Source organism: Lynx rufus, unplaced genomic scaffold (genome assembly GCF_022079265.1).
Source record: "Lynx rufus isolate CCGP_SWC_20201006 ecotype Redwood Valley unplaced genomic scaffold, mLynRuf1.p SCAF_2, whole genome shotgun sequence".
Lineage (NCBI taxonomy): Eukaryota > Metazoa > Chordata > Mammalia > Carnivora > Felidae > Lynx > Lynx rufus.
Genome location: NW_025814834.1, coordinates 210,140,726 through 210,163,759, shown reverse-complemented (window position 1 = coordinate 210,163,759; position 23,034 = coordinate 210,140,726). Strand labels below are relative to the sequence as shown.

The following is a 23,034-nucleotide window of genomic DNA, read 5'->3' as shown; positions in this document are numbered from 1 at the left end:
GGCTGGCGACCTGGGCTCCGCAGGGGCCCCTCCACTCGCGCGTGCCATCCGGGCCCTCGCTGTGTTCCCTCCGGGAGCGGCTGACACCGCTGTGGACAAGGAGCGCCGCCCCCCACCCTGCCGCCGCCGCCCCCTCACCACCTGGGGATGGGCCGCACCCCAGACCTGCCGAGCCCAGGCATCTAGAACATTAACGAGCCTCCCGATCATTTTTGCAACCAGCGTGTGGCCTGGGAAACGCTGGTCCAGCGCTTGGCCGGGCTCTGCTCCTCGTTTGCCAGGACACACGCACGCCCGAGAGGCCCCAGAGCCGGGTGATGTTGCCACGCGCTGCCAGCCTGCCCACCCCCCCCCCACACCCCACGCCAGCCTCCCAACGCCCCCCTTGCTCCCAGCTGAAGGCCAGAGACCTGAGCAGCCAGCCGCAGATGTCCTGGATCTGTGGGAACTGGCTGCCTGATGGATTAGTGACGACGGGGCTCAGACCCCACCCCACCTCCACCCCCCATCGGCAAGTCCCAGTGGAGCAAATCAGTCACACCTGGGCAGCTGCTGAAGCCTTAACAAGGCAGGGGTGGGGGGTGGGTGGGCCGGAGAGGCCCTGAGCCCTTAAGAGGGGAGGGCAGGGGGTGGGGGGAGACCCCGGGGTTATCTGAGGCCGCTGTGCTGAGGGAGGGTTGTCGAACGGGCGGCCACCTTGGAGGCCTTTGGCATGTCCTTCCAGAGCCTCGTCCACCTGTCCCTGGACGGCCCCGTCCATGCCCTCTGCGTGCTGGGTGTGGACATCTGCTTGGATCTCAGTGGGTGGGTCTGAGCAGGGAGGCTGGTGCCTGCCCCCACCCCACCTCCCTGCCCCGCACTGGGGTTGGCCCTAGGCTGCGTGGGGGTCGGGGGTCACCTCCTTTCCCTGCGTCTTCGGGTCCTGCCTCATCTCAGGGAGCCAGGTGTGGGTGTCGAAGGGCCCCCCGGTCCTGACGCTGCGGGGTTCTGACCCCATTCCTGCGTCTGCCCCGTGTGGGCTGTGGGACCTTAGCGAAACAAGCACCTTGCCTCTTCTGTCCTCTTGCCCGTGAAATAGGGGTGGGGCTGGCTCTCCAGGAGGCCATAAGGATTGAGTGAGGGGGGCTCCTGTAAACTGGAGCCTTAGTTGGGGGGGGTGACTTAGGGGTGGCCTCCCCCCCCCACCACCCCCAGGACTAGGTCATGTTTCTTCCCCTGTAGGGATCCCTTCCAGCTTAAGCCGCTCCTCCCTCCATGGGTTTATAAATAAGATGCAGCTTTGGTAACTTCTGGAGCCTCCGTGGGAGGGAGAACAGGGGTCCTTGCAGTGGGGGGCAGTGGGAGTGGGGCTGAAGTTGTGTGAGGACCACAAAAGTGCCCTAAGGAGAGAGAGGGTGAGGGGCCGTCCCCTGAGGTTCTTATGCCCTAGAGTCTGTCTCCTGGTCGGGCCCAGCAGGTGTGCCCCGGAGAAATGCAAGTCATTTACCATCAGTGGCTCTCCGGGGGTCTTGGTTGACATCCACAACACGTCCCCGTTACTGACCAAGGAGGAGATAGCCACGACCCGGTGGCCTCTGTCTGATCCCATGGACGTCCTGGTGAATATGATCTCCCCCAGCTCTGCCCCCGATGGTGACAAGGTAAGTCTGGGGGTGGGAGGTGGGGGAGGGGAATCTCATCTCCCAGGGGAGGGAGCTGACACAGCACCCCCCCCCCCTCCCGGGGGTCTCCCTCCTGAAAGCTGGTGTTTCCTGGGTCCGGAGTCGTGCAGGTGTTCGGCATGACATTCGATGCCTGTGCCAAACCTGCGAGGTGGGCCCTCGGTGACCCCATTATACAGACAGGCAAACAGACTCACTGGGTGTGAGGAAGCACCCTGCCCAAGCCAGTGACCCGCAGAACCGGGATTCAAGCTCAAGCACGTCTGTCTCCACCCTGTGTGCTCCTGACCAGACACCCGGCTAGCTTCCCAGCTAGCTGCTTTTAAAGTCCGGCTCAAAGGTTCTAGCAGCAAAACTCAGATGGGCTTTCTAAGGCTGCTCTTCTGGGTGTGCAGATCTTAGTGGAACGCAAGAGCTAATGTGTGTTAAGTGCATAATGTGTAATGGGTATCTTGAATCACGTTTCGAGAGGTCGGCCTGCCCCCCCTCTTCCACACGAGGAAACTGAGGCACAGAAGCACTGCTCTCGACCTACATGACAGAACCCGAGTGGGGCAGATCTAGAATGTGAGCCCAAGACCGTGCTCTTTCTCCTGGGCGTGCTGTCTCCCTAATGCCCCGGTGGTGTTGGGGGGGGGCGGGGATCAGTTCCTTGTAGGGCAGGCTCCTCACGGATTTGGCACTGGCCGTGGGTCTGGGACATCAGTTGATGGCACTGCAGGGTGATTGGAAACCCCACCCAGACCACACCCCCTGCCAATTAAGTCAGCCTCTGGGGGCGAGCCCCTGGCCTCTGTGGGTCACAGTTCCCTCCAGGTGACTCCAATGTGAGGTGAGGGTGAGAACACAGGTGAGGCCCGCTCAGGACTAGGGCGCTCGGCCAGCAGAACCTGCTGGAGTGGTCCGCTGGTAATTGACAGATGACAGAAGGGTGGTACACACCGGCTTCCGTGCTCTGTGCCCAGGGCTGGCGACTCCCTAGGAAGCAGGTGGCAGGCTCGAGCGCAGCGTGGCTCACAGGTGACCTTCAGGGCCGCGATCTATCCTGGCTGAGCCCGGAGGACCTGAGCAGCGTTCTCTGCCCGGGGCTCGGCCTCCAGAACCATCAGGAGTGGCCCGCTGGGGAGACGCTAGACCTTGGAGGACCTAAATTTCCATTTGGGAACAGGTGATGGGTCACAGGCACGAAAGCAGGGCCCCAGCTACTGGTTCGTTCTCTGGTTTGTCACGAAGCTCTGTGGCCCAGGCCGCCGGTGGCCAAAGGGCAGGTCTTTGTCTAAAGTAGAAAGGCCCCCCCGGAAACAGTCTGGTGCAGGACGTGGGAAAGACCGAGTTCCGATTCCAGTCCCCACCCTGGGTGTCCTGCTTCCTTTTGAGTGAGTAGTTTGACGGTTGGGGGATGCTGGCCCACTGCTACTAGGCATGTGGGTGGAAAGTGGGGAGGACGGGGAGTATCCTCTAAATCTTGACCTCTGGGGCCAGGCGGCCTGGAACTTCAACCTTGTGCTGCCCCTTCCTAGTGGAGCGATGTAGGGCCGAGTGCCTTGGTCTCTCTGACCTTGGGGTAGAGCCCACCTGCATGGGGTGTGGTGGGGCCGCCGTGTGGAAGTGCCTGGTGGGGTCGTGGCAGGTTTTAGACGGGACTGTGACCCTGCCCCAGCTCCCAGATGTCAGAAGCTGTAAGAGGAGACCAAAGTCGAGTGGCTGGACTTGGGTACTTAGCCGAAGTCCTGTTCCTGTCCCCTCCCCTCCCGTGGGTTCTGGCTGCTGTCTCCACAGGTTCTGGTCTCCTACTATCTGCCTGATGAGGAAGTCCCAGTGGCCACGGCTGTGCTCTGCCTCACTGGCATTGGTGAGTATGTTCCCACCCCAGACAGGGAGCAGAGGGGCTCTCCCGGCAACAAGGTGTCTCCCGTGGGTCCTGGAGGGGTTCACTCGACATGCCTGTTCGCACGGTCCCTCAGAGCTCAGTCACTGCTGACCTCGTTCTCGGAGAGCAGACCTGGGAGTTTCCCTGGGCTTCCTCGTTTTGCATACCTACTCGTGGCCGGCGCCTGCCTCCCACCTCCCGCCTCCCCGAGTACCACTGGTGGTAGGTCTGGTGATTGGTTAATGCTCACATTCAATCCTTCCCCCTCTCATTCAGAACCCTCCTTCAGCAACTTGCTGCCATAGGAAGCCACTCCCCTTTCTCCACTCTTCTGGATCATTCCAGAACAAGCTATGCTACCCCCCCCCCCTTTTTTTTTAAATATCTATTTTTGAGAGAGAGGGAGAGACTGAGCACCAGCAGGGGAGGGGCAAAGAAAGAGGGAGACCCAGAATCCAAAGCAGGCTCCAGGCTCTGAGCTGTCGGCACAGAGCCTGACGTGGGACTCGAACTCCTGAACGTCAAGGTCATGACCTGAGCTGAAGTCGGATGCTTAACCGACTGAGCCACCCAGGAGCCCCGCCCATCCCATCCATTCATTTAATGGGAGCAGGCTGTGATGCCTATTCTCCTTAAGGAACAAGATGTAACTGACCTGTGCTCTCTGAGATCTGATTCTGTGTCCTCTTCGAGCTCCACTCCCCTAACTCTGCACCCCCTGTCTGTCTTTGTCGAGTCCGACCCCCCACTGCCCTTAGGAAGGACCTGAACGACCTCTGCTTCACTAAGCCCAATAGTCTGCTCTGTCTTCCCCTGCCTTGACCTGACAGCAGCCTTAATACAACCGGTTACCCTTTGACACTTTCTACTTGAAACCTTTTCGGGGACCCTGCCCTCTGTTTCCTTCCTACCCAGCCGGCTGTTCCTTCTCGGGTCCCGTTTGCTGGATCCTTTATCACCCAGCCGCCCACCCCAGCCTGGTGGGAGTGCCTCAGGCTCAGGCAGCGGGTCACGTGGTTCTGCAGTCAGGACCCGTCCCCCCCCAAACTCTTCCGGCCAGGCATCTCCCACCAACTTGACCCCTGTATCTGCTGACCCAGTGTTCCTTCCTGAGTGTCTAACCAAGGTCTCCAACTTAATCTATCCCAAATGGAACTGGTTCTACTTCCGGGGAAGATGGCAGAGTAGGAGGACCCCAACTGAACTCGTTCTCTCTCCCTCCAGTGCCTACCTTGCTGACGGTCTTCCCATCACTGTGGACCATGGTCCGTGCTTCTAGCTGGTCAGGCCCCAACCCTGGATGTCCCCCTTCCTTCTCCCCTCTGCCCACGTCAATCCCCGTACCTTGCTGCCGTTTCCTCAAAGCTGGCTGGAATGCGGCCACAGGCCACTTGGATGTTGTTGGCTGGTCCAAGCCACCCTCTTCTTGCTTGGGTCCCTGCGTGGGTTCCCTGCCTCATCCTTGCCATTCTACAGGTCCACTCCTGACCTGGCCCCCAGAGCGGTGCGTCTCCAGAAGGCTATCTGATAAGGTCTCCGTGGATCAAAGCCTTCTGTTGCTTCTGCGTACCTGGGTCAGAGCTGGCCTCCCTGCCACCCAGGTCTTGTGGGTGCCCAGAGCACCCTGGCCGCTTGACTTTTGACCTTGCCGCTTGGCACTTCCTCTTCTAATTGCTTTCCCCTAAATATGGACACTGATCACTTTTATGCCTCCTTCAGGCCTCTGTTCACGTTTCAATTTGGGAGACTCCTCGGATGACCTAAAACTAAAACCTATCCCTCCACCTGCTCCCCTGTTTCCTATGGCATTTCTACCATGGGGTAGGATGTGCATTTTACTTCCGTCTTCACCCCTTGCCGGGGGGGAGGGGGGGGAGTTGTGTATGCACACGCTCACACGCTCTTCTCTAAGACTGAAGATGACAAGGTTCATAGTGTCTGGTCCCTGAGCATCGCTAAATGTATGCGGCCATCGTGGTCTGTTTTCGTGGCCCTGACGTTCCGGTCGGGACCTAGCACATCAGATGGGAGCTATGAATAAAAACAGCCAGGGTAAAGGCACACGGTGGCCAGTGTGTGGTGGGAGGCGTAGAAGGTGGAGAACGTAGAAACTGTCCGAGGAGCCTCGGTGGTGATCTTTGGGCAGAGCCTGGATCTTGAAGTTCTGAGAGGCTTGGAATCGCCACCTATGGAGCCTTTCCTAAGTCTGAGAGTGCCAAGAGCTTTCCAGAAGGCTGGAGAGCGGGCCCTCTAGGTAGGCGTCACCTGGGTAGAGGCCAAGTGGTGCGAGATCGCATCAGGACCACGGTGGAATCGTTCTGGGGGTTGCCGGGAGGTTGGGGGAGACGCCCAGATACCGGTCCTCTCCAGGCTTGCTCACGGGAGGCGGCCGGCCTCTGAGGAGCTTTCTTCTTCGAAGCTGGCGGCATGCCCGGGAGGTGGGGCATCCCTGACCCCTAGCCCCAGCTTCGGGCAGCGCTGGGATCACCTACTGCCTCGAGGCTCCATCCGGCAGGTCTAGGGGGTGGTGGTGAATTTCCCTCTCGTTTCAGTGGTCTCCCTAGACGTGGACATCTACCGCAGCGGGCAAGTCGAGGTGGCCAGTGACAAGCAGGCTAAGGTGAGGCTGCCCGGGGAAGGGCGTGGGCCCACAGACTCTCTCTGGATTTCCTAACGCCTCTGAAGCCCCGTTCCTGCAATACAGTCAGAGCTGGTCCCGTCCATTTCTAGCTCTGCCCCCAAAACGAAAACGTCTGGGGACGCTGGCCCCCCACCCTAGCCTGGTTGTGCGGTTACCTGGGACCGGCCCCTCTGCACGGGACGGGTCTCCTCTCGTTTGCCTGTATCCCTGCTCCCCCGGCACTGAGACCAGGCAGGGAGCTGTGACCCACATCCAGCTTCCTCCCTCCCTCTCGACTCGCTCCCCTGACCTCACCCTCTCCTATTAGGCACTTGCATTGGCAAAGAGGTCCCTGTCCCCCTGGAGAAAGTCTTGGCTCTGCTTCTGATGTGTGGGGGCATGTCTGGGAAGCAGGATTTACCCGGCTTCCTCCTGAATCAGCATTCCTGTCACATTTGCAGAAAAACTGGGTCTGGGGACCCAGTGGCTGGGGCGCCATCCTGCTTGTGAACTGCAGCCCTACCGACAAGGGCCAGAGCATGGACAAGAAGACCACGAAGGTGTTCTTTCCCGAGGGTAAGAACGGGCCTCTCGCTGTCCTGGGACCCCTGCCACCTTTGCTTCGTGGCACCCAGCTTTCCCTGGGGTTTCATTGCCACAGCCCTCAGCAAACGCAGATTCTAGGTTGAGGTCCCCCTCTGAGCCTAAACCGTGTCTGTCTGTCTCTTTTAATGTTTATTCTTTTTTTTTTTTTAAATTTTTTTTTTTCAACGTTTTATTTATTTTTGGGACAGAGAGAGACAGAGCATGAACGGGGGAGGGGCAGAGAGAGAGGCAGACACAGAATCGGAAACAGGCTCCAGGCTCTGAGCCATCAGCCCAGAGCCCGACGCGGGGCTCGAACTCACGGACCGCGAGATCGTGACCTGGCTGAAGTCGGACGCTTAACCGACTGCGCCACCCAGGCGCCCCTTAATGTTTATTCTTGAGAGCGAGGGCACAAGCAGGGAAGGGGCGGAGAGAGAGACTGAGAGACACAGAATCTGTAACAGGCTCCAGGCCCTGAGATATCCACGTAGAGCCCGACACGGGGCTTGAACTCATGAACCAGGAGATCGTGACCTGAGCCCATCAGGATGCTTAACTGAGCCACCCAGACGCCCTGCGCCTAAAGTCTCTTATCAGAGGCTTGAGGTTTGTAGCGAGGAAGAAAGAGGCCACCTGGCCCCGTGGGTCCTGATACTGGATAACAAACTGCTATTTCCTGGCCACAGACTTGAGTGTGTTAGCTTCCCTGGTCTCATTCTCCCTATCTGTAAAATGGGGATGATACAGCTGGCTTCACGAAGTAGTTGAGTCTAAGTGAACACACACGAGGGGTATGCGAGCATCTCCCTAAAAACCCTCTCGTGACCTGGGGCAGGATCCCTTCTGCCTTAGGCGAAAGCAGTCTTGGATCTGGTCCTCCCCTGAGGTCGGGGCCAACGTTCTAGGTCTTGGTGGTATAAAGGGGTGCCCTGGTTCTCACCAAGGCTGGAGGGGCACCCACACGGAACTGGCCGTGCCAGGCCAGGCCCTATTCTTGGTGTTTGCGGGGGCCGTGCACTCCCCCCAACCGCGTGGGGCGAGTGCTGTCCTATCTCAAAGCGGACCCCAAGGCTGGCCGGTTGCCTGTGGCCACGCGGGGAGCAAGTAGCCGAGACCTACGGCAGGGCCGGGCCGGGCCGGGCCGGAGCGGGAGCCCCGAGGTCCCCAGCGCTCCGATCCACAAGCCCCAACCGTGGGCCTTACCGCGCCTCCCTCCACCTCTGGAGCGCTGGCCTGCAGAGGCCCCTCCACCTTTTACCTTGTCTTTTGCCCAGAGATCAAGAGTCTGTCCCAGATGACCCTGAATGTTCAAGGGCCCAGCTGCACTTTAAAGAAATACCGGCTGGTTCTCCACACCTCCAAGGAAGAGGCAGAGAAGGCAAGAGTCTACCGGCCCCAAAGTGAGTGTTCTGGTACCAGCTCTGGCTTCGCCCATGTTTCCATCGTGCCAGGGGCAGCCGCGGCCACGTCGCTCCCAGCAGGCCTGCTGGGACCTAGGGCTGCTGGGACCTAGGGCTGCTGGTCGGGGCCTGGTGTGGCCACACGTGTGTCCCGGGGACTCTCTGGCTGCCACTTCCGAAGACTAAGTCTGTACACGTGGGTGAGTCACCCACGTGGCCCCCAAGCCACCTTCCCCCAGTAGGGGTGACGATAGTGCCCACCCATGGGGTTTCCACAGCTGGAGGGGAGCAATGCGTACTGGCCCCACGTCCTCAGATCAGATTAGCTCTTCTGCCAGCTGCCTCTTCCAGAAGAGTCTGTCTTCCCTCCTCTTCCAAGAGCCCACCGTATGAAGTTTCCAGAACTCAGAGCCCAAGGAGCAGAGTAGCATGTGCTAGCATGTTCGCCCCAGGCACCACGCCCCACCCCGCCCAGCGGGAGCCCTTGCAGCCTGGAAGGCGGGTGGCACATCCCTGTCCTATAGGTAAAGGCACACAGGCTGTCGCTTAGAAAGGGGACGCGTCCACCTCCAGCAGGACCTCCTAGAACAAACCAGTCTTCTGGTCTACCTACACCGGTTTGGCATTCCATGCCTCCAGCTTCCTCAAGCTGAGGCTTAACGCTGCTTCTGGAGGCCTGTACCGGTGTGTTTCCTTCTCTTAAAGCCAAGTTTCGCTCGGCTGGGCGACCGGGCAGGGCTCTGCTCTCTGTACCACGTCCATCCCTCGGCGTCCGGCTCTGGAGAGCAGGTCTCGGCTGCTTCCTCCCCTGCGCGCAGGGGCCCTGGCTCGGTCTTCTGCTCCGTCTCTTCTGTAGACCGCAGCTGAACTTGGAAGTGGCGTGGGACTGGCCAGGAAAGGCCGCCCCCGTCGGTTGTACGCGGTCCTTCCCCACGTGGGCTGGGAGTGAGCCGTAGACCCGTGGGTGTAAGCCTGGTTTGGGCCGTGAGGACTGCTCTGCCCGGGGCTGCCCGCCGCGTGTGGATGACGGAGGCAGTGATCTGTCTAGCCCGAGGAGATGGACTCCATCCCCTGTGTCAGGCCGTCAGGGTCTTACTGAAGTTTCTGTTTGGTTGTCGAAGGACGCCTGGCTGGCCAGGTTGGTAGAGCATAGGACCCTCGATCTTGTGGTCAGGCGTTGGAGCCCCAGGTCGGGGGGAGAGATGAAGGCGTTTTGTTTTGTTTTTAAAGCATTCACGAATCCAGGGGAACCGGGCGCGAGGCTGGCTCAGTCAGTGGAGCGTGTGACTCGTGACTGCGGGGTTGCGAGTCTGAGCCCCACCCTGGGAGCGGAGCTCAGTTTTTTAAAAATGCGTTTAAAACCTACCGGGCAGGGGTACCCAGCATGCGGCGTTTTCACAAACCCTTAGGGGATTCTGCAGCAGGCTCCAATGGGAGAACCACGGCTCTCTCTCTATACGCTAGAGCAAAGGAGTCGGAGGAGGAACTTCTGGAGTAAATCAACAGCCAGAGCTGAAGTTCTAGAAACCAAGGAAGGAAGCCTCGCGTGGGGGCCATGATCCATCATGGCTGATGGTGTCGCTGATCAAATCAATGGTACAAAAAAATCTGTATTTAAAACGGCCGTCATTCGCGATCTGCTAAGAGCCGTGGGGCCAGGAGCCACGGCAAAGTGGGCAGGCCGTGGGTCTATGGCCGAGGACTCTGCCATAAAGGGGACCTCGTGGAGGTAGTGACTGGGAGGCTGGGGTTGGGGGATGTCTGAAGACAGTAGAACGCGGCACAGCCGTGCGGGTAGCACTGACCCAGCGGAGGGGAGGGAGCGCGTCTAAGGATGAGACTATGAGAATCGGGAGCCCTCCTGGACGGGAGGGTGACACCAGTGTCTAGTGGGTAGTGTCCAGGGTGACTCGGAGGTTTGGTCCTCTCCCAGTGGGGGGGTCTTTTCAGCATGGTGGCTCCTCTGGCTACGTGGATGCAAGAGAGCTTTATTTTTCTCTTTATTTTTGAGCACGAGAAGAGTGCAAGCAGAGGGAGGGGCAGAGAGAGGGGGAGACACAGGACTCAAGAGTCAGATGCTTAACCGACAGAGTCACCCAGGCGCCCCCAAGAGAGCTTGATGGATCTGGCTTAACCAGAGTTGAGGTCTTGGTGTGGGAGTGGATGGCGTGTGCAAGGGAGTGGGTTTAGCCATGGTTCCCGGAATGTGTGTGTGGGGGGATGAAAAGAGGAATCGGCAGTAGGCAGGGTGGGGGCTGGGTTGAAGGATTGCAGAGGTCGGGGTCTAGGTGAGCTAAAAAAGACAGGAAGGTGCCAACGAGCTGTGTGGAGGTGATGTCCGGGCCGTGAGCGTGGAGATTGGCATCTGGGGCGGCACAGAGCCTTGGCTCCTTGCGAGTGAGGTCAAAGGAGAGAGCAGACTGGCTGGATGGGCTGGTCTAGGGTGTGACCGGCAATGGCCACTATAGTGGTGGCGACGAGTCTGTGCTTAAAATAGTCCACGGAGGAGGCTGAGGGGGGCAGTCGGGCGTGGAAAGGAAGGAGCCGGTGGCCTCGTCTGCGAGCGTGTCCTTCCACGGGATGAGGATTCTTGCGGGATGAAGAAATGGGCTGGAAGGTTCGAAGAACAGACCCCGTGGTACATGGAAGACGGAGCAAGCACAGCTCAGATCAGCGTTGACTCTGCGTGCTGGGGCTCTCGCTCTGGAAGGACGCGTTCGCTCCCTGCTCTCGAAGCCTGCTGGGGGTAGACAGCCAGAGGCCAAGCAGGGGCTGGGGGGGGGGGTGGCTTGAGGTCAAGGGTAATGGAGCGGAGAACGGAGTGGGAACAGGGCAGGAAGGCACCTGTCTGGGTCGTGAGGCACCTTTTTCTCCCTCCTCACCCGGCTCACGAGGGTGGCAGTCACAGCACCTGCCTCAAAGGGTAGGAGGGTGCGTGGGCGTCCACGGGCACCTAGGGTGGACCCTCTCGCTCCAGCACTCCGTGGGGAGTCCCCTTTGGGTGCAGCGGCCATGGGGAGCCCAGGGCCCTGGTGCAGCGGGAGGTGCCGGGCCCGCAGAGGCGGTTGTCGGGTGCCACGTGGTGGCCGGAACAATCCGGTGTGTGCGGTTGGGAACCCCGTGGGGCTCGAGCGCACCAGCTGTGAACCTCTGCATGCAGTCAAAAGGGCTGTGCTGGGCAGCTTCGGGGCTCCCTCCCACCCTGTCTAGGCTGGCCGCCTCCAGGCCTGGCTCCGGGCCAGCGAAGGAGCCTTCGGGCGGACCAGAGAGGCAGGGGTCCCCGGGAGCGTTCCCAGCCGAGCTGTCTGGCCGGCACAGCCCGTAAGTGGCCGGCGGCAGGAGAAGCCGGAGCACCCGGGGCCGGCGGCTGCGGTCAGTGCCCGTAAGGTTTTCTTGCAGACCTACCAGTAGCTGGGCCGCGTCTGGAGGAGCACGGCCCCTACACAGGCCACGGCAGTGCCGTGACCCAGAGCGAGAGGCCAGTGAGCCGGAGCCGTGCCTGTGCCCCGGGGGATGGCAGTGGCCACAGCGGCCCTCTGCTGGCACGTTGGAACCGGAGGCCAAGGCAGCCGGCACCTGCCGTACAGATCGGGGATCGAATTAACCAGAGACAACCACAGGGTGCGGTCAACTTCTCTCTCTCTCTCTTCCGTGCGTGGCTTTTTGTTTCACAACCTGAGAAGCCGGGAGGAGGTGGGCTCCACACAGCTGATGGGAACTTTCCTTGGCTTCTCAGGAAACCCTCAGAGGCCAGCCAACAGGCCGTTCTCACGGACACCTTCCTAGCGCTCACTTAAGCAGCGTCCGACTTTGCAGACGAGGCTGCCAGGCTCACCTTTGCCCCTTTAAGGCTTTTTTAGGATATCTTCCCCGAAGGGGGTCAAAGGGGAGAACCACCTCCCGTGAGCCTTTACCCTGGACCGAGCGCCTTGAAGACAGCCGTCCTCCTCTGAGCCCCAGCCCTCGAGGTGTGACAGGGCTTTGAGAGCAGCGTCTGGGGGGCCCTTGTTCGCGAACAAATGCTCGTTTGCGACCTCCTGAACTGCAGGCACAGAAAAGCCGGCTCGCCTCCCGTTCTCCTGGGGCTGGGAGCACCTTGTCCCTCCGACCAGAGGAACGAGCCGGTACCCTGACCGTCGGATGTGGAGACCGGCACTAGGCTAAGTCAGCAGCTGGCCTGTCCCTTCTCTCCTCCTCAGAAGACAGCTCGAGCACCTTTGAGGTACTGCTGGGGCCTGGCCAGCACACCTACACCTTTGCCCCCCTCGAGAACCACCTGAAGGAAACCTTCTACGTCGAAGCTGCGGAATTCCCGTCTGCCGACTTCTCGGGCCTGATTTCCTACTCCGTCTCCCTGGTGCAAGAATCTCCAGACCCGGTACGTCCCCCCGGTGTAGACCAGCAGCCCCCGCACCGGGGACTATGGGGGAAGGTAGACCTCCCTCAAGGTGGGCAGGGACAGGGGAAGGCCAGGCTCGGCAAGGGAGAGCACGGGTTTCCTGCCGCCTTCGGGAGAAAGCAGCGGGGGACGGGCGAGGGCCGGAGGCGGGTTGAGCTGGGCGGCGGGCGGCCTGCAGCGGTGCTGGGGGAGAGTGGATTCCGAACAAGGTCACTGACGGGACCGTGTCTGATGTTTCAGTCCATTCCAGAGACCCTGGTATACAAAGACACCGTGGTATTCCGGGTGGCCCCTTGCGTCTTCATTCCCAGCACGCAGATGCCTCTAGAGGTCTACCTGTGCAGGTAAGAGGCCCTTGGGTGCCTGTGTCCTGTCCTTTCCGTAATCTGTGTCTGCGTGGTGACGGGGGTAAAACGGACTAGAGACTTCTCCCCGGCCAAGTGAGATCCTTCTGCCTGAACTGTCCAGTCCTCTCCCCAGGACGGTCCTACCAAAAGTCCCGTTTAAATGCGCATGATGCTAGAGCATTGGATGTGACAGTCCCTCCCCCGTCCTGGGGAGACAGCGGCACGACTTCAGGTGGTGTCCTGGGTTGGCAAGCAGGGTGAAGGACGTAGAGAGGTAAGGACAGGCGTGTGCTCCGGGGACAGCCAGGGGACCTGGAGGGCCGGGAGAGAGCAGGTAGGAGAGGACCCGGCCACGGCAGCAGGAACTCATGGGCTGTGACAGACCCCAAATGCGGTGGTTTAAAGTCCACTTTCTCCCACCTGGATGCCCACGGGTAGGAGGGCAACATCGTTCTCGCGGTTTCTCAGGGGCGCCAGCTCCATTCAGTCTTGCGGTGACACCTTCCCCTGCCTGCCGGGCACTTCCGAGCTCCATCCTCTAGGAAAGCAGAAGAGACAAAGCCCAGGCAAAGCTGTCACTTGTCGCTGCTGAGGCCTGGAAGTCTCCTGACCCGCTTCTCGTGTGCTCATTGGCCTGCAGAAGGCCGCGCCTGACCACGGGGAAGCCGGGACAGGGAGAAGGGGGCCAAGGACCCCGGCTGGTAAAACGGATGGGAAACCATCAACGGTCCTGTGTGTACAATCGCTCCGGCCATATGGAAAACCAGGGGTCCCAGCAGAAGGCAGGGACGAGTACAGCCACTGCAATGGCACAGGCCGGACATAGGACACAGCAGTGGCTCAGGCCAGCGGGTGGGATCACAGCAGTTGACTCAGGGGTGTACTGAAGGTAGACCACCCCACCCCACCGCATCCCTGCCCCGACCAGGTTAGCTGATGCACAGGCTACAGAGAAAGGAGACTGTGCCCTGAGTTTGGGGTCTGCAGTAAGGTGAATGGTGGCGTCCTTGCTGTGACATGGGGTGGAATGGGTGCTTTGGTTCTGGTGACTTGAACCTGGAGGCATCTGTTGGGTTTCTAAGCTTCTGGAGCTCAAGGGACCGTCTTGGAAGCTCGAGACCAGTCCGGGCGGGCCTGGCAGGTGGAGGATGTTCAAGGCCACGGGCCTGGCCACGCCCAGCTGAGGAGCAAGTGCGCACAGGAGAGCTGGCTGAGCAGTGAGCTCTGGAGGGATCGAACACTTCGCTCTGGACAAGAATCTAGCAAAGGCAACCGCGAAGGAAGAGAAGCTCGATTAAAAGCCAGGAGGGTGGAGACCCAGGCGTTAAGGGAGGCGGGGATACCGGGTGAAACCCCAAGAGGAAGAGAGGAGACGCCATCGGGTTTGGCAAGAGGCAGGGCACCTGCTGTGCAGCAAGAAACCCTGAACGATGGGTGCGGAAGGACTGAAGGACACCGGGGAGGGAGGACTTAGCAAAACTCGAAGGAAATGGTCTGAACGGGGAAAGCAAGAAGGGGGGTGGGGGGTGGGGGGAGGGGCAAGGGAAGGCCATTTCTTTTAAGGTGGGAAAGCAAGAACAATACGGATGGAACGATCCAACAGAGAAGAATCTACCAGGAGCAGCTCCAGGAACCAAGCCGGCAGGACGTGTCCACAGGTCTGGTACAAGGACCGCTCGCCCGCAGCTCCAGGAGGGAGAACAGAGCAAAGGGACTGGGGATGTCCTAGGACGGCCGTCCGGTGCTAAGGACCAGGTTAGGTTGTCGCCAGGGGCTTTGCTCCAGCTGTCTTCAGTGACTGGAGTTCCAGGGAAGAAGAAATACGGAACTGGGCTACCTGGGGGGGGGGGGGGTGGGGGTGGGGGGTGGGGTTCGGCTGCGTGAGTCAGCCCCAAGCACAGGGGCGAGGGTTTAATGACGACGATCCTAGACTCCAAGCCAACCGAGGAGAAAGGTCAAGAACCTCAGACAGCAGCTGAGGACCAGAGGTCCCGGCGAGGGTGAGCCGGAAATGGAGGCGGCAAAACCTGGCGGATGCCGGAGTGAGATCTTGGAGGTGGTACATGTGCCCCAGTGCGATACCTCATGGCGAGGGGGATCTCTACCTCCTCTGCGCCCAGGGGGGGATAGCAGATAGCCCTTCTGTGGGGGTGGGGGTGCTTCCACGGAGTAGGGCTCTCCAGAGGAATGCCCTTCAGAATAAAAAAGGAAGAGCTTAAGGGATTTTGCTGACGACAGATCCCCAGACTCCAGACCCCAGATCCTTCTACTTTGTCTTTGGAGATTGACGTTCACTACATAAGAGGCATCTGCTGAAAGCCTGGTCTCCTAGGACTCTCCCACAGAGGAGGTATGCAGGCACAGCTTGATCCAGCTTAGCCGCCGGCCTGCGATTACCCCTCCTTCCCCCAGCACGCATCCGCAGACTGTTCCGGGCCTTGCCAGGGGCGCCCGTCGGGTTTCTGAGCTCCCTGCAGCCTTGTCTGTGTTGACCTAAGAAATCGGTTCTTGGGGAGCATGGAAGAACAAAGCAAGTCTTGGGCTTGGGAAGTGTCAGAATTGAGACTCTGGTCCAGTTCCAACAGTATGACCTTGCTGGCGTTCAACTCCTGAGGATCTGTCTGTAAAATGCACGGTCTTAATGTGTGCCTCAGACGTCACTGGGCATCTCCAACGAGGAACATCATGGTCCCGTAAGCCTGCTGCTGTGCACGACAGCGCTAAGACCCCAGGGTCAACCCCCACCCCCACCCCCACCCGCCATACAAATGTGACCACCTCGTTGGCCCTCCCAAGGGGGCGCTGAGCTGCTTGGCTTCTCGGGAGAAAAATCCAGCCTCCTCTGGGTAGACTGAGGTGAGAGAGCCTGGGGCAGGGGTCGAAGGCACGCGCGGGGTGTGACTGCAGGGCAGGGACAAAGCAGGGTCCTAGGGAACCAGAGCAGGGACCAACACTGGCAGTTCCTGACCCGACTCCGCCATGCGCCGAGTGCTGCTAAGCGAGACGCGCTGTAAGCACCGGCTGGTGCTCCAGGAGGCAGGAGAGGGCCGCTCTGCTCACCTTGTGGCCGGAGGCGTCCTCTCTCCTGACCAGAAAGAGGTGCCCCACCCCCGGCCCTGGGGCAGCGAGGCCGTGACGTGACCGGAGTCTTGAAGGCTTCCCCCAGGGTTGGCTTCTCTCCCGTGGCAGAGAGCTGCAGGTCCAAGGTTTTGTGAACACAGTGATGGAGCTGAGCGAGAAGAGTAACAGCCAAGTGGCATCTGTCTACGAGGACCCCAATCGCCTGGGCAGGTGGCTCCAGGTAAACCCCGCCCCCCCGGGACAACCCACTCTCTTCCCGTTCGAGACCACAGAACACCCAGGTGCTAACGGGTCTGGCACGTTCACATGTTGGCGGTTAGAGCAGGGCTCCCCGTTTCAGCGTCCAGCTCGACCTGGCAGGACCCCGAGGTCCGGCGCTCTGCTCCCCACGAGCAGCTGAGTGATGACCCTAGGCTGGGCATCGATCCGAGTGCTGGAGATAAAGCAGAATGGGCCAGATCGTGCCCGGCTCTAGCAAGGACACAGGACTCTCTGAGTCTTGTGAAGATGATGCCATAGGGAGTCTCTAGACAGTCGGGAAAATCTTCAAATTCAGGAAACTGAGCTGGCCAGACAAAGATTGGGGGTAGGTGCTAGATTAGACATCAGGGCTCTTTGGGCAGAGGCACAGCTGATGTGAAGGTCCGAACATGGACACGTACTTGGAGGGTTTGGAGAACAGAAGGGCTGGGGTGGCGGGGGTGGGGGCTGGATCAAAGCGACAAGGTCCGAGGTAGGGAAGAGCCAGATCCCATATTAGGGACCTTTTTTTAAAGCCAAGGTTAAGGGGTAGAAACAAGTTCACAATGAGATGGGAGGGCATCGAGAGTGAAGTGTTCTGATTTAGGTTTTGAAAAGTCCCTTCTGGCTGAGAAATACAGAACTGGTCTTAGGAAGGGGCAAGAATCAAAGAGAACTGGCTGTAGGGCAACTGCAGTAACTTGGGGATGAGAACGTGGCGGTTTCCCCTGACCGGTGCCAGATAGGAGCTCCCCCCCCCCGCCCCGCCCCGTCCCCACGACGTGAAACGAGGCTTGTTCGTGGACGGGGTGCGGAAGGTGGGAGGAGGGATCTGAGGTGACTCTGGCTTTAAACGTGACGAGTAGGAGAACGGGTCTGGGCCAGCCCCAGAGAAGGGGATGCCTGAGCTGGGTGTCGAGGGCCAAGCGGGAGTGGGTGGAAGGGATTCCCGTTGTGCCCCTTCTTAGAGGTGGCCTGGGTGCGGGAAGCATTGTGACTGGCGGGCCAATAACACAGGCAGGAAAACTGGCCGAGGGAGCAGGGAGAACTCAACTCCTTTTCCCGTCTCCTCCAGGACGAGATGGCCTTCTGTTACACCCAGGCTCCCCACAAGACGCTCTCCTTTGTCCTCGACACCCCTCGGGCCCTCACGCTGGAAGATTTCCCCATGAAATACTCACTGGTGTGGGGCTCGGTTTGGCTGATCTGAACTCGGTCCAACATGTCGGACCTGGCGGCTGCCGGGAAGTGATGGGGTGCCGAGGGGGAGGTCCCAAGTGGCCTCCTGGGGAAGGGGCGGGGAGGTGGGAATCTACCCGAAAGTCTGGATTAGGGGTAAGACTGGGGCCTAAAGCCCGTCCTTCCTAACACCCCTGCCCCACTGGGTCTCCTTCCAGAGCCCAGGGGTCGGTTACGTGATCCAGTGCACCCAGGACCACAGGGTGGCCAGCATGGATTCCATTGGGAACCTGATGGTGTCCCCACCGGTCAAGGTGGGAGGGAAAGAATACCCCCTAGGCAGGATCCTCATTGGCGGCTGCTTTTACCCCAGGTGAGGCACGAGGCCAGGTGGTGGCCTCTTGGAAGGGAACTTCCACACGACTCGGCAGATCATCTGCTCGGGGACATTCTTAACACTGCCCAGAAAGGATTTTTGAGCCTTTGGTTGTCCTAGGAGACCCCGGGTAGAAAAAGCAGACAAACTTCATCCTTTTGATTTCAGGGTTTAAATTAGCAGGATGCTGAATTTGGTTGGCCTAGTGACCTCTAGGAGCTTCCTCCCACAAGATGTATGGACTTCTTGGTGGCCGTTAATCGACATCCAGGAGATGCTTGTGTCCCAGGGGTCAGAATTTCTCGAGCTTGAATCCTCTGGTGTCGGTCCTGAGTTGGGCCGGAGTAAGAGATTCTTAGCCCATTGTTTATGGACCGGTCACTTGAGCCCAATGGTTAGAGCAGCCGGTTAGCAGAAGGGGAGCCTGATGGCTGATGAGAACCTGAGAAAGCAGAATGACCACGTAGAGGCATGGGCCAAGGGTGTGAAGGCCCCTCTCCCAAAAGTGGGGTGGGGGGGGATGTAGACCAGGTCCTAACTGAGCAACTACCATAGCCCAAGGGGAGTAGGTGGTGGCCTAAACCACACCAGGTTGGCTCAGGGGCCGTTCCTTCCGTCTTCCCCTCAGCAAGGAGGGCCGAGACATGAGTAAGGCCCTCCGGGACTTCCTCTACGCCCAACGAGTCCAGGCCCCGGTGGAGCTCTTCTCGGATTGGCTGATGGTCGGCCACATAGACGAGTTCATGTGCTTTATCCCCACACAGGACAAGAGTGAGGGTGAAAAGGTCTGGTGGGGGTGGGGGTAGGGGTGGACAGGGGGGCCTCCCACCTTTTAAAGCCCCTTGGAAGCTTCTGGAGAGGAAGCTAGCTCGCATCTGACCCTAGTTCTCTTCCCAGGGCTTCCGGCTGCTCCTGGCCAGCCCCAGCTCCTGCTATAGGCTGTTTGAGGAGAAACAGAGAGAGGGCTATGGAGACGTGACTCTGTTTGAGGAGGTCAGAGAGGATCAGCTCCTCTCCAACGGTAAGGAGAGCCCCTTGGCCCTGGGGCAGAGGCCAGCTCCTTCTCTCCCAGGGGTCCTTCCCAGAGGGCCGGTTTTCCTCTGTTCCTCCTGCTTGAAAGAGCCTCAGGAAAGCGTCAAAGCCTAACCTGTACCACGGGACATCTGGTTCTGTCTCGGGGCATACAGACCAGGCAGGCAGAAGTCCTAAGGTGGCCGAGGGGTGGCTGGAGTATATGCAAAGAGGGCTCTGGGGGACGGGGGGGGAGGCAAAACCAGGCGCTACCAACGCTCCTGTCAGGATCCATTCAGGGAATGTGGAGTTAGGTGCCTGGGCGTTGGGAGTTCGGGGTCCCCTGGTCACCCCCGTGGAAAACCTCAGTGGACAGAGATAGCGTCACTGGTGCACAGCATTTCTGTTCTAAATGCTGAGGGAACCCAGAGAGGGGGTTGCTGGGAGGTTCTCTAGACCTTTGCTACCCTAAGTGCAGCTTCACTGTCACGGGGGGAACTCGTTCTAGAAATGCAGAATTTCAGCTCCGCCCTCCCCTGCCCAGATCTGGTGAATCAACCTTTGGGGTGGGGCCCAGGAATCACACGGTCCTAGAAGCACTTCTAGAAGGTGACATCCAGGAAGTGTGAACCACGAATCACACACCAATGTGATTGTGTTCCCTCAGCTGGGGACTGGAACTGGGCATCCCTTTCCTAAAGACAAAGCCGTGGGGGAGCAGAGTCAAGGTCATGGGTTGTTCAGGCCAAGTGATGCATGGAGCTGCCCGGGTAAGGGGTGAGTGGGGGCTCAAGTCACCTGCTCACCTGCTCCGGCTGCCTCCCCAGGGCCCGAGGGGCTGGTGGCAGTGAAAGCCCTCCCTGGGCTTCCGTGGACCTGATGTCAGTCCCCAGATGGGACATGTGGCCTTAGATTGGTCTTCGGAGACTGGCCAGGCCATCTGTCATGGTCCCCGGGGCAACGATATACCCAGTTAGCTGGGCCTGGGGGGTCGGCCTGTCCCTGAAGGCATCGTTCCCTGGCCTGCAGCCTGCCCACCCGCTCCTTTTTCCTACAGGGAGGGAGGCCAATACCATCCATCAACTTCTAGCTGATGAAAACATGAGAAAGCAGAACGAATATGTGGAGGTACGGGCCAAGGGTGTGAAGGCCCCTCTCCAAAAAGCGGGGGGAGGTAGACCAGGTCCTAACTGAGCAGCTACTATAGCCCAAGCATCAAGAAAGACACTATGATCCTGGAGATCACCGAGCAACTGAGGAGAGCGAGGCGTAAGAGGCCCGGTGCAAACCTAAGCCATGAGTTGGGGGACTGGATTTGATCCCACGGCCTGTCCTCTCTGCCACTCAAGTTGCCCCGTGTCTGACCAGAAAATGAAGGAGACCCCATCCCCGAATCCCCTAAGAACTTAGCTCCAAATTCAAGAGATTTGGACTGAGGGCCATCTCCATGCTTCAAGTGGCCCGTGAGCGCTGTTCTGGGTCACTCAGCACCTCGGGTCTCAAGGTGTGAACCCTTGGCTGTGGGGAGAAGAGTTTCCCAGAAGAGATCATCCAACTGTCTGGGGGGGAAGCAGAGGCCTGGGGGAGGCCGCGGGCTTGCCCAAGGTCACAGGCTCCTCACGGCTCCTAGTGGGGGGGGGGGTATTCTGAGCCTCCATGCGACGGGGGCCGACCTTTGCTAAACAGGGAAGGCCTCTTGGTACGGCAGGGTGGGAACCGCATCTCAGCCCTGGGGACTCCTATCCTGGGGGTGGAGGTCACGAACCCTATGCCTAGACCTGGGAAACAGGTGGTCAGAGAGAGGAAGTGCCCCCAAGGACAGGGGCAGCGCAACTGCTCACATCCCTTAAGGAAGAAGCAGGGTTCCTGCCAAGGCAGGACTTCCTCTTCGCCTGACCTTGCCTGGAGCCTCCGCTCTGGCCAGGACCGTGGGCCCTTTGGCCTTCATGGTACAGAATTAGGACCAGTGGCTGTCCCGCCCAGCCCAGCCCAGCCCAGCCCAGCCCAGCTGTGGGATCCTGGCCTTTCCTCTGAGCCCCACCGCCCCTCAGAAAGGGAACCGTGTGCACGGTTATCAGAGGGCGGCCAGGCCACGAAAGGCTCCCAGCACAGGGTGAGCGATGAAGACAAGATGGCGGCAGTCAGGCCAATACCCCGGGCTCCTCAATTCCCCACGAACTGCCCTCTGCCGACCCGCAGAAGTGCATTAACCTGAACCGTGACATCGTGAAGAAGGAGCTGGGCCTGGCCGAGAGGGACATCATCGACATCCCACAGCTCTTCTGCCTGGAGCAGCTGACGAACGTCCCCTCCGACCAGCAGACGGGGAAGTTCTTCGCGAGGCCCTACTTCCCTGACCTGGTGAGGAGCGTCAGGGGTGGGCTGGGGAGGGGGGACCGTTCCGCTCGCTCTGGCTGGTCTCCTGACGTATGTGGTGCTGGACCAGAGGCACGGGCACGGCAGACAGTGGCGCCTGAGAGGGAGGGAGGTGGGAGCTCCTCTCTCTCCCTCCTCAGGTAGGGAACGCCCCTGACGTGCGCAGGTCCCAGACCGGGCGACTGGCTAAGCAGGGACTATAGGCCAGGCCCTGGGCTCATCCCCAAACTTGGAAGAAGGGAGTTGTGTCCCCCCCCCCCCCCTCAAGTCTCAGGGACACGGGCCCTGCATTCATCAGCCACACACGGGTAGCTTTTAATTTCACACCAGTGTGGCCCTCTGGGCATGACACAGGCTCCTGGGAGCAGGCAGGGGTGAAGGTGGGGGGAGTGCCTTTGGGGAAAAGAGGCTGCGATTGAGGAAATGAGAAGTGGACAGAAGTCAACCGCCAGAGCTGGTCGGGGAGGGCATTCCAGGAGAGGCACCAAGACTACGGTGTGAAGGAGACCTCACGCCCGGTGTAAGAGAAATACAGCAGAGGAGGGAACCGGGGAGGTCTGCAGAGGCAGGCCTTGGCTAGCCAGGATTTCGGTTTCGCCGAAACATGGCTGGGCCGTAGGAGGGTTAGGCAAAGGGGAGTTGGATTTTGCGGAGGGTGATTGGTGATGTCTGCAGGGGGCAGCGCCTACAGCAAGGTGCCCTGTGTGGGCTGCTGGAGGTCTAGCCCTGACCACAGAGGCAGCTGCGTGTCCCCCTGCATGGGGGGGGGGGGGGCGGCTTTCTTCCATGGCTCTGACACCCTACCCAGGCCTTGTCCATCCTGACAGCTGCAGATGATGGTGATGGGCAAAAATCTGGGCATCCCCAAGCCTTTTGGGCCCCAGATCAAGGGTACCTGCTGCCTGGAAAAAAAGATCTGCCGGTTGCTAGAGCCCCTGGGCTTCAAGTGCACCTTCATTGAGGACTTTGACTGCTACCTGACTGAAGTCGGGGACTTCTGTGCCTGTGCCAACATCCGCCGGGTGCCCTTTGCCTTCAAATGGTGGAGAATGGTACCGGAGCCCCAGGCCTAGCATGCCAGCCCTGCCCCAGCAGGAACAGGCCATTACCGTTCACCAGCGTTAGGATCCCCTGCCTCTTTGGGAGGTACTGCACCCCTTCCTTACCTGTTCACCCTGTCCCTCAGTATCCAGAGCGATGGCCAACACTGCTAGCCTGAAGCCCTCAGAAAACGGTCTTTAGCTGAGAACCCATTAAAGTTCGAGCTGTTCTGAATGCATTCTGGCAGCAGCTGCCTTGTTTTGAGGAAGGGGTAACAGCGAAGGGACTCCTGGGGCAGGCTCTCCCACCTGGGGGGCGGGGGGGGGGGGCAGGGACAAGGCTGCCCTCTCCCTCCTCCCCGCCTCTTCTCCCCCATCCCTGTCTTTGCAGTGGGCCAGGGCCGGACGCAAACTATTGGGAGTTTTCTCAGACCAGCTCATCTACCTGCTTGAGCCGTGAGCGTCTCTTGGCTCGGGGAGGTCTGGCAGGGGGAGCTGTGGGGTGTGGGGAGGGATTGGGCCTTGTGGGCAGCTGGCTTCAGCGGGGATCGCTGGGGCCTGAGGGACAGGCTACAGCAGGAGCAGGCCTGGGGGACCTCTCATGACGCCTGAAGTGTCCGGGAGGCAGAAAATGCCTACGCTGGCCTCCAAAGCCCCCTGGGTTGATGGCACAAAGAGGCTATTAAGCCTCAGAGGAGCGTTTACTTTACCAACCACTGCTGCTCCCACTCTGCCCCTCCTCGTGCTGAGGGGAAGCTCCACTGGAAAGGGGGCAATGCCTGTATGTGTGTGCGTGTGTGTGTGTGCGTGTGTGTGTGTGTGTTGGGGGGTGCTGCTCTCAGGACA

The 23,034-nt window shown here is 59.8% G+C and overlaps 1 protein-coding gene across 1 annotated transcript; it reads left to right on the top strand.

Annotated features, from left to right (window-relative positions):
• Positions 1–635: 635 nt before the first annotated feature.
• Positions 636–22,427, top strand: PADI6 (peptidyl arginine deiminase 6). The gene is made up of 16 exons (XM_047084909.1): positions 636–804; positions 1,457–1,640; positions 3,441–3,513; positions 6,084–6,151; positions 6,613–6,727; positions 8,014–8,139; positions 12,339–12,517; positions 12,779–12,882; positions 16,075–16,186; positions 17,282–17,389; positions 17,604–17,758; positions 18,390–18,546; positions 18,659–18,782; positions 19,830–19,900; positions 20,972–21,133; positions 21,976–22,427. Exons 1-16 carry the CDS (start codon positions 713–715, stop codon positions 22,219–22,221), a joined length of 2,076 nt encoding a protein of 691 aa, XP_046940865.1. The 5' UTR covers positions 636–712; the 3' UTR covers positions 22,222–22,427.
• Positions 22,428–23,034: the final 607 nt, after the last annotated feature.

Coding starts and splice junctions, on each gene's coding strand:
- PADI6 (XM_047084909.1), top strand. CDS start 713: ATGTCCTTCCAGAGCCTCGTCCACCTGTCCCTGGACGGCCCCGTCCAT. Junction 3,514..6,083: donor GCTCTGCCTCACTGGCATTG/GTGAGTATGTTC, acceptor CTCTCGTTTCAG/TGGTCTCCCTAGACGTGGAC. Junction 17,759..18,389: donor GGCGGCTGCTTTTACCCCAG/GTGAGGCACGAG, acceptor TCTTCCCCTCAG/CAAGGAGGGCCGAGACATGA.